Genomic DNA, 10369 nt, shown 5'->3' on the forward strand with positions numbered 1-10369 from the left:
GAAACGTTGCCCGGTTGCCTAGCAGCCCATTCCGACTCGAAGGGAAAACCCAGGAAGAGGCGTGACCAGCCATTTCTACCCCTGCTGCTTCCTGGTTGCTTTTGGCGCCATGTTTTCTCTCGTCTCCGGGGCAAAACGGATGAGTGATCCTAGGAAATAACGGAGAAATCCCTACCAAGAGGCCGAAACGGCGGCAGCAGCTGCTGCTGCAACTAGCCCCCCGGCCCCTCAAAAGGTATATAGGCAAATAATGGTGGAGCACGTGTTTTCTCTGACTCGGGGGACAGCTCTCGTGGAAAATGCGACCCCCCCCTCCACCCCCACCAGAGAGGCATCTGAAAATTGTATGCTACAAATGCAGACAACAGTTCGAAGTTGTTGGTTTGGATCCAGACGAACAACGCAGTCCTAATGGTGCCTATGCAGCAGTAAGTCCTAGGGAATCCAATGGTCCCCAATTAAGTTGGTTTAGGATTGCAGCCATCCTTGCGTTGAAATCAGGGTCTAGATTTAGCCGCGGCGGCTAACTGAAGCCCCACAGATTTCAGCGAAGGCTGCACTCCTAGGCACCCTTACCTGCGGAGAGCAAATCCTGGGTACGTCCATTGCTGCAGTTAAGTCCCACTGAGTTCATCGAGGCTTTACTTCTAAGTCGTGCATACATAAGAAGATTGCGCTGTTAAGAGGGACTCTCGTCGTCTGAATCCTACCATTATCCCTGTATTGCAACTTGCAGACGTAGGGCTGTGACAGCGGCATATCACACACACACCTCGCAGTCACAAACCTGAACTGACTTGAGTGTGCAGCCAAACCAGCTCAAGTTAAATTCGCCAGCCCTTTCTTAAAGCCTCCCCTCGTGCAGCTTTCGTGCAATAGCACCGAGCTTTTTACCTCTCTAACTCTGCAATCCTATGCATATGTCTGCTTAGGTGTGAGCCCCCCCCCATCTCAGTGGCCTCGATGCCAGGTAAGGTAGGATTGCAGCCCGACCATACAAAATAATAGGAGACGAGACCCAAAATCACGCAGCAAATGAGAGGGTGTGACTCTCGTCTTCCTTCCTATATTTATGGTCTTCGGGCGCGTTGCTTCCGAGACCTCTTCGGGCTCTGCCTGCATTCAAGGGAAGCCGCGCAGGTGTTGCCTCGTCGCCGAAAGCCCTCGAGGCTCCCAAGGTGCAATATTGCCCGCTAGCCTGAAGGACTGAGGCTCCAGTGGCGCAGATTCCGCCCCCCCCCCAGCTCGGTAGTTTGTCTTTATTATGTCTATGGTCGCGAAACGGTCTGCGCGTTATGCAGCACGAGTTGGCGGAGTGGAGTTGTGGGCATTCTGCATTCAGACGTGCAGGACGAGGCGGGGAAGTCTCGGTGTCACGTATTTGAATGGCCCCCCGCACCCCGAACAAAAACTCGTCGCGTTTAATAGAACTGGGAGAAAGGATTTAGCGCCCTCTCCCCAGTTAACTGAAGTGCAGGGAGCTTTTTAACTTAGAAGAATATATAAAAATATTGCATCACCCTTGCACACACACAGTACCGCGGGTGGATGTGCTTTTAGTTGTTCTTAGTTTTTAAATGTTTTGATTTTGTTTTTACTTGTGCTGTTTTGTTACTTTGCCGTTTGTGGCCTTTGGCTCCTTTGATGGGGATGGTAGGATAAAAATACATTATCCAGAATGTTTGGAAGGCATTCTTAGGGCATAATGTGGGTAGTAGAGATCCTGCTAGTGATTGTGGGTGCGACTCCCTCAAACTCAAGATTTGTTGGATTGTCAGTCATAGATACAATCCTGTCTGTATTTTGGAGGATGCAACTCAAAATTCTGGGCAACCAAGGAGTGAGGAAAGAATGCCCAGCCACTTTGAAACAACGGCCTTTTCTTCTCTTCCTGTATATTGTATATTTTTTTTTCAAAGGAAGGGAATTTTGTGTCAAGTACTGTATCCGCTTTGCCTATCTATATCAGCCACTGAGAACTTGTTTTTTGTTTGCATGCTTGTTTTGTTTTAAAAAGTGTAAACTCTAGCACATTTGTGACACTAGAAATCACACACATAGACATTTCCCAGATTAAATCCCTTTTTTGCTTTGTTTTATGCTTTACCTTGTTTGTTTCCTCTCTCAGAAACTTTAAAGAGGAATGTCATGCTATCTCTATGCGGAAAATTTTCCAGATAGAGGATCTGTCTACATTCGGGAAAATGGACAACTATATAAGGCAAATCAAGCATCAGGAGGAGTAAACAACAGTGATCCAAAGCCAAGACCTTCAAGACTCTTTTCCAAAGGATTTTCTGTTGAGCTCTGTGTGAATAGGGAAAATGACAATGGAAGGACAGATCACTTCATCTTCACTTACACAAAGAAGGGAAATCTTCGCTATTCTGCCAAATCTCTCTTCAGCCTAGTTCTGAGTTACATTGCTGATAACATTCATCATGTTGATTCACTGGTTGACTTTCCAGAACAGATAGCCGAAAAGCTTTTCTATGCAGCAGATGCTAGACAGAAATTTACAGAACCAAGAACAGGACTCTGTGCTTTGCAAAAATTTATTGATGCTTATGGAAGTTTAGTGCTTCAGACTCTATGCTTGAAAAATGGGTAAGCATGCATAACTTGTTCTTAGTAGCACACCTGCACCCCCATTAAAGGAGTCCTCGATAAAGTAGCAAATCACACTGCCTAGAGCTAAATTAAAAGGATACAAAGTGAATAAGGTAGAATACTGTTGTGTGGCCTGTTCTGGCTGTTCCTAGTGCTTCATAGCATTTGAATTTGAAACATAAACCACTTTACTTAGGTTGGAAAGGCATCCAACTAAAAACTTTATTTTATCTTTTTTATTGTTTTGGCAGCTTTACTTATTTCTGTGTGGAGTAATGGAGCAATAGCATGGCTTTACACTTTACAAATAAGATTCGGTATTGGCCTTTAAATGTAAATCCTTTTATCTTTCCTAAGTGCAATTAGTTGAAAATAAGCTTTCTTGAACATTGCTTCCAAACAACTAAATTTAGGCTCAGTGTGGTTCTTTGTACTCTTCACAGCAAATCTAGGAATGAATACTGGCTTCTTCTTCATAGTCTTATCTGCACCAAATATATTTTTCCTAGAAGAGATGCTCTTTTACAAGTTTCTGTTATATATATGGCTTACTAGGACTGTTACTGTTTCTTGTATCGGGCTTTCTCATAGCTGATTATTTAGCACAGGGGCAGGGAACCTTAGGCTTGGGGGCCAAATTCACTCTTTCTGTCTGGCCTCTCCCCAGATCACCTCCCTCACCAGTTCTGCTTTGCAGTCCCCTCAGATATTTTTTGCTTGAGTAGAATGTGTCTCTGAACTCTGATGATGTTTCTTGCTTGCTTGGATGGGGGATAGAAAGGGATGTGTGAGCATGTGTAGAAACTACCCTACTGGTACAAAGGCAAAATCCATACTGGGGGCTCTGCCCAGTTTTCCCTCTGGCCCACCATTCTTAGGAGGCTGCCCATGAGGAATTGTGTCTGTTGGTGCTGATAAAGGTTCCTCACTCCAGGTTTACTGTAGAATAGAGCATAATCAGAAACAGAATATTGGATCAGGGCATTGAGGAGATTCTTGGTTGCTTTGTAAAATACATATATATCTCAACTGAACTAGACTAATCTCATAGGCGTTTCCCCCATTGACAGAGTTGGTTGGTGGTGCTAAATCTATGGGAATGAAAGAAACTGGACAAGGGTGCAGAATCTTACAGTTGTGTTTACTCTTTTACAGATACCTAGTTATTTCTGAAAAACTTGAAGAAATTAAATCTTTCCGGGATCTGACATGTTTGGATTTGTCCTTCTGTAAACTTGGAGATGAGCATGAGCTGCTGGACCATATCACCAACAGGACACTATCTAGGTATCAGTTTGCTGCAGAGGAAGTGAACATTTGGTTTGTTGTTGAAAGAACTGTGGCAATATAAATCAGCCTTAAATGCAGAAAGTCTGAAACTCAGCAAATTTTACTCATTGTATATCTCACAGCTGGCTTAGTTTTAGAACTTTCCATTTGGCTTTGCAAAACTCCCGTCTACTTACCAAGAGCTTCTGAGGGTTTTTGGTTTTTTTAAAGAAAGAAAATAAAACAGTATGTAAATTTTATTAAATAAATAAATGTGTAATTGTAGCTTTTACATTTACCTTAGTTTAACTCGGCTTTTCCTGAAAGATAACTGCTTGTCAGATGCTGGTCTTCGCAAAATGACAGCGCCTGTCCGAGTGATGAAAAGGGGCCTTGAAAATCTCTCAGTATTGGATTTGTCTTGTAAGTATAGCTTCAGGTTGGAAACAGGGTATATGCATTGTAATCCAGCATTCATCCTTGCCAGTATCAGAAGAATTTAATAAATAAAAATTAATCACTATTGAGTACCCATTACAAGAGAGAGATAGAAACCGAAATAGCTGCTGTTCTATATTGTTGCTTAAAACCGGCTGCTGTCCAGTTTACACAAGAGATGGTCAAAATGTGCTGTGTATTATGCAACAGAAATAGCCAATTTTCTATTGCACAGTTTAATATGGAAACCATACATTTTAGTAGCTATTGTATGGGCTGAGCCTGAGGCTGTAATCCTAGATTTACATCATAGCAAATATCTGATATAGTTCCATGTCAGCTACCAGAACCCAGCCCTGGACTGGATATAGCTTTGAGCTACTTCTTTGATAAACCAATTGAAACAAAGGTAGTGATTGCATGCGAGGCTCTGTCATGTAGAGCTTAGAAAGGCTGAGCTGTATATGGTTGTGGAAGGGTCAGTTTGTATAGATTGCTTTGCACATCAAAAGGAGGCCTAAAGTAATTTAGAATTACAGAATGCAAAATGCATAAATTCAACAAAACAATACAAAACATAAAACATTGAGTGTTCATTCAAAGAAAATGTAATTTAAACAGCACAAAATAACCACTCCCTTCATACAGGATCACCACCAATTGCCACTAAAGGCTTGACACCAGAAACCATTTTAAAACCATTTTCACTTGACACCAGAAAGATGACAGTCATTTCTGCCAAGACTTTAGACACAATGAGTCTGTGGTTTGGGAGAGTTTCTGGTGCTAGGTTACTATGTACTATTAGAACTTGGTTTTCATCCAAGTGTGCATAACCCTATTACAGGTGGTGACCATTTTAGGCACATCCAATTGACATGTGCCCACCGATGTGTGGGTCCTTATGGACCTGAAAGAAGGCAGAATGGAGGCTGGGTGGAAAGGAGCAAGTTTATATGCACTCCACCGATGCCCATGGGGCACCGGAAAGGAACCCCAGTGCGAAATGGTTGCTGCCTATATTACAAACTAAGGTATTGGATGTCATTAACATTGACTTCCCATATTGACTTAACCATTAGTACCTATTTTATATTGTAGGCATTTATGTATTTTTTTATTTTCTTCCAGTCCCTGGGAACTAACAAACCATATCTAGATATTAAGGCAGAGCCCTGTTTACCAGAAAAAAACCAATTAACTTTTTACCACCCATACTCATGTAAAGTATATGCAGATTTATTCTGAATTACTGGGTTGTATCTATACTACAAACAGTCCTTTTGCTTAATCCGTTTTATCATTTACATGCAACTTGAAACTATTTTGTAATTTAGCTTAATTTTAGATTTAATACAATATTCTTGATTTTATATAGGTAATCCAGGAATCACCCGTTTGGGACTCAGGTATCTGCTTCCTTTTAAAAAGCTGAACTGTTTGGATCTTTCTGGAACTTGCCTCAAGGTGAACATATTTTTCTGCTCTGCTGAATATCTGGAGCATTTTTAGCACAGAAATGAAATGCAACTCACGTTATATTGACTGCAATTTCAAAGAAAAGTCAAAATTTTGTCTTTCTATACAGTCAGACTTTGGTTGAAAATTATTTCTTTAAGGGGATTTGTTTTGGTTTTTCTTTTTACCTAGGACACAAATGCTGTTGTTTGCTGGATCCAGACACAAATAGGTCTTGTTCATTCAGAGGTGCCCTTGAAAGAATTTGATCACAATAGCTGCAAAACAGAGGGATGGGCAGAGCAGGTATATCTTAATGTACCTTCTTGAACTATTTCTTGATTTCATATAGCAAGCATCTTCCTATGCGGTAAAAAGTGATTTTCCTGTGTGGTAAAAAGGGGGGATTTTCTAAATGACTCAGAACCTCTGCCTTCATCTCATTAATACTCCATTAGTAGATTAAGGCTTGTATACGCTTTTTAACAGAACTTTAGTTTTCCTTTTAAGACTGTGTGAGTTGTTATGCAAACTCCATATGGCTCAGTCATCTGTATATCACTCAGCACTGGGATGAATACTGTTGAATCACAGGGGAACTGCCATGCATTAACAAACAACACTTGAAAAACTGTAAACTCATATTCACACTGAATGTCAAATTATAGTGGTGACCTATTAGCTTTGAATAAGTGTGCTGCCTACTGAATCTTTTTTGCAATTCTACTTTTCTCAGACCATCTTGCAATGGGAGCATGCAGTGCAAGAAGCAATTAAACCACAAGAAACCCTGAAATCTCGAACAGCAGCTCAGCTTTTCTGTAAGCAACTTGCATGAAGATACAAATTTCTAAACTTGGGATTAGAGCTAGAGTGCATTTTTGTAAACTGAGCTAAAGATGATTTAAGCACCGCTGGAAAACAGCAAATGCAAGTGGAGCTTTCCACAGAGTCACCCCTCATAGTAGCTCCAAGAACTGAAGAGGCAAGCTAGTTTTGAAACATGAGCAGTGGCTTGTGTCTTTGACCGTAGGAGCTTATAGCTGCAGACAAAGAAAGTAGCATTATCGCTATGCTTCTCTGTGGCCAGAGCAAAGCGCTTAGACCTTAGCAATTAATTAGAAATAGGTTAGGAGAGAATTAAAAAGACAGCTGAAAATATTCAATTTGTAACATGTAATACTCGATCATTTAAGTATAAAGGCCTAGATTTTGTCATGCTAGTAACATGCAGCTACATTCAGAATTCCGTGTAATATTGCTTCTGCAAATGTGTTCTTTTGCATAGAAGCTGCAGGTAACCTCCACCATCACCACATTTATGTTCTATTTTAAAATGATAGGAGAGGTCACAATAGCAATTCTTGAGAAGCTTTGAACCCTTAAAATATTTTGACTACAGTCATACCTTGGTTTTAAACAGCTTAGTTCTCAAACATTTTGGATCCTGAAAGCCGCAAACCCAGAAGTGACTGTTCCAGTTTACAAACTATTTTTGGAAGCAGTGCTTTGGTTTCTGAATGTTTTGGAAGTCAAACGGACTTCCAGAACAGATTCCGTTTGACTTCCAAGGTACGATTGTATTTGGAAACTGCCTCTTTAGGTTAACTCTTCTGTTAGTGCAACTGACCCAAACTGAACAGTGCAAAATTAAGCTATATTCAAAATTATGTGAAGTTACTTCATAAAATTTGTCTTGCAGATGGAAAAAGAGCCAGGAGAGAAGAACCTCTTGAAATAGAGACTTCTGAGAACCTGCAATTCTACAGGCCAAGAGCAGAAATGTTAAATTTACCTGTACTAATAGGGAAGAGCGAAGAATTACAGAAGAAGAAAAAGAGAGCTTCAGCTGAGCACAAAGAACAGCGTTTTAAATCAAAGCAGCTGAGCTTTTCAGTGGCAGACTGGGACTTACTAAATTCTTACTGAGTATGAGTTGCATGCAAATAAACACTTTTAAAAGAAAAAAAATGGCACAGCTGAATTTTCTGCTTTCCATCAAAACAGACAGTGGCCTCAAAAAAAAGCAGTGACTTTTCCGTTTCTGAATTAATCAGAGAAAACAACTGATGACCTTTCAACTAATGCCTAATGTGGGATAGATTAAATTTTGCTGAGCACCCTCCACTGTTTCATTTTCAAAGGGCTCATTTACAAAAGGACAACACATGTTTAGCTATAAACCCTAAGGTTTGAGAAACTGCTTGAGGTAGTGTTAGATATGAGCCTCTAAGTGGTGACTGATCTTGAGTGACTTTTTCTCTTACAAGCAAGTCATCGCTATGTGTTTGTCCTTGTATTTTGTGTGCCGTAGTCAAAGGAACAGTGTGAGACTTAACCACAGATAATAGGATTTAACAAAAGAAACATAGGAGTCGAGGAATTAAACAATAAAAGCCGGTAGTATAAATACATCCACAATATGTTTTAAATATTTTATCCTTTTTGAAGTGGAATATCTGTTTGAACTGATTTTGATTGTTCAGAGCACACCCAAACCACTGTTGACTCTTGTACATTATAAACAAACTGGGTATTAGTTGTCATGCTTAAACATGTTTCGGTGGTTTCAACTAGTGAACACCAAAGGTACACAAAACGCTACACATTTTCCAGCATAAAGTATTTCAAAATAGAGTAATACCATGCGGCTTGACTAATCATAGGTTACATCTGATTTACAAAGTGGGTGCTTTTTTCCCTCTCCAAGCTGTAGGCCTCAGTTGCCATAGTCTATGTTCATCTAGGTGTGCTGTAGCCTTTTGGTTGGACCAGCAGGATCTCTGGATGTCCGTTTCATAGGCACACATAGGTATAGGAGTCAGACAATGAGCCTACAGCATGCTAATTTGGAGTGGATGAAAGGGAAGAAATGAACAGAGTAGTCAGCAGTGTGTGAGGGAAAGTTCAGAAAATACAGAAACAAGGCAAAAGGGACTGAACAAGGGAAGCAATTTCTAAGGAAGGGTCAGATTGCCCTACTTGCCAGCTGATTCTGCCAAACTCTGCCATCATTTTGTGGCTGGCTCTGCTGTTGTATTGTGAGTGGTGGGCCTCATCAATTTTCAGCCCTTAGGTGGGTCCTGCTAAAGAGGAAGTTTGAGAAGCCCTGACTTGGGGACCTAATCATGTTTTCACAGTTATATCCAGACTTCCCCCCTGCAATCCCAGGCTGATATTTTCTCAACCCTGTGAAGTAGGTTAACCTGTAAGTAGTTAGCTCAAGATCAGTCACAGTGGGGATTTGAGCCTGACTTGTTTCTGTTGCCTTGTAGCTCTGAAAGAAGTAAATTTGGAATACTGTACTTTACTATATAGGGACATGGGTGGCGCTGTGGGTTAAACCACAGAGCCTAGGACTTGCCGATCAGAAGGTCGGCGGTTTGAATCCCTGCGATGGGGTGAGCTCCCGTTGCTCGGTCCCAGCTCCTGCCAGCCTAGTAGTTCAAAAGCACGTCAAAGTGCACCCAATACTAAGAACTTGTCTAGAATGTACAATTTGCTGTTGAAATGGAATACACAGGATGAAACAGTGAAATCAGCTATGATTAAATGGGCACAGGATATCGGTCATGACATTATGTTTGCTGACTGGGAACAGTTATGGACCACCGGTGTTAAATTCACGGCATGTAATGCCTTAAAAGAGAACATAATGAAAATGATTTACAGGTGGTACATGACCCCAGTCAAACTAGCAAAAATATACCATTTGCCCAATAACAAATGTTGGAAATGTAATGAGACTGAAGGTACCTTTTACCACCTTTGGTGGACCTGCCCAAAGATTGGGAAATGATCTATAATGAAATTATAATGAAATGATCTATAATGATCTATAATGAAATTAAGAAGGTCCTTAAATGGACTTTTCCTAACAAACCAGAGGCTTTTCTCCTGGGCATGGTTGGCCAATTGGTGCTAAAGAAGGACAGAACCTTTTTTATGTATGCTACCACAGCAGCAAGAATTCTGGCAAAGTATTGGAAGATGCAAGAACTACCTACTCTGGAAGAATGGCAGACGAAGGTGACAGACTTCATGGGACTAGCAGAGATGACCGGCAGAATCCGAGACCAGGGGAAAGAGACAGTGGAAGAGGACTGGAAGAAGTTTAAATTATATCTTAAAAACTGTTGTAAAATTGAGGAGTGTTGAGATGTCAAGGGGTAAGAAGTAGAGAAATACAGCTGTAAATATTAAGTTTAAAGAAATTTAATGAAAGGGAACCAATAGATAAACTGATTAAAGGGTTGCTAAAGAACTTTGGAATAAGGATGCAGCGAAAGGGAGGTACGGGGAAGTCAGTATATGTTTAATGTGGTGTATGTTTTTGTTTTGTAATGTGTTTGTCTTTTATTATGTGTTGGAAAAATCAATAAAAAACTTTTATAAAAAAAAACAAAAAAAAGCACGTCAAAGTGCAAGTAGATAAATAGGTACCGCTCCAGCGGGAAGGTAAAGGGCGTTACTCTGGTTTGCCAGAAGCGACTTAGTCATGCTGGCCACATGACCCGGAAGCTGTACGCCGGCTCCCTCGGCTAATAAAGCCCAGAGTTGGTCATGACTGGACCTAATGGTCAGGGGTCCCTTT

At 40.9% G+C, this 10369-nt stretch overlaps 1 protein-coding gene across 3 annotated transcripts; it reads left to right on the forward strand.

The window, feature by feature from the left end:
• The first annotated feature begins 99 nt into the window (after nt 1–99).
• On the forward strand, nt 100–7900 carry LRRC42 (leucine rich repeat containing 42). Of its 3 annotated transcripts, none has more exons than XM_081915859.1 (8): nt 100–235; nt 2129–2607; nt 3766–3897; nt 4184–4302; nt 5696–5784; nt 5968–6081; nt 6512–6596; nt 7478–7900. In XM_081915859.1, the coding sequence occupies exons 2-8, from the start codon at nt 2144–2146 to the stop codon at nt 7702–7704; spliced, it is 1230 nt and encodes a 409-aa protein (XP_081771985.1). In that variant the 5' UTR covers nt 100–235; nt 2129–2143; the 3' UTR covers nt 7705–7900. The 3 variants fall into 3 exon arrangements, with proteins under 3 accessions (XP_081771985.1, XP_081771987.1, XP_081771986.1); XM_081915861.1 differs by lacking the exon at nt 100–235 and adding an exon at nt 285–428; XM_081915860.1 differs by lacking the exon at nt 100–235 and adding an exon at nt 1033–1178.
• Nucleotides 7901–10369: the final 2469 nt, after the last annotated feature.

Source organism: Podarcis melisellensis, assembly GCF_964234715.1.
Source record: "Podarcis melisellensis genome assembly, chromosome: 6".
NCBI classification, from domain to species: domain Eukaryota; kingdom Metazoa; phylum Chordata; class Lepidosauria; order Squamata; family Lacertidae; genus Podarcis; species Podarcis melisellensis.

Excerpts from the sequence above, each read along its gene's own strand:
- LRRC42 (XM_081915859.1), top strand. The coding sequence starts at position 2,144 with ATGTCATGCTATCTCTATGCGGAAAATTTTCCAGATAGAGGATCTGTC. Across the intron at positions 2,608-3,765 it reads ACTCTATGCTTGAAAAATGG|ATACCTAGTTATTTCTGAAA; the intron begins GTAAGCATGCAT and ends ACTCTTTTACAG. Across the intron at positions 3,898-4,183 it reads ACCAACAGGACACTATCTAG|TTTAACTCGGCTTTTCCTGA; the intron begins GTATCAGTTTGC and ends CATTTACCTTAG.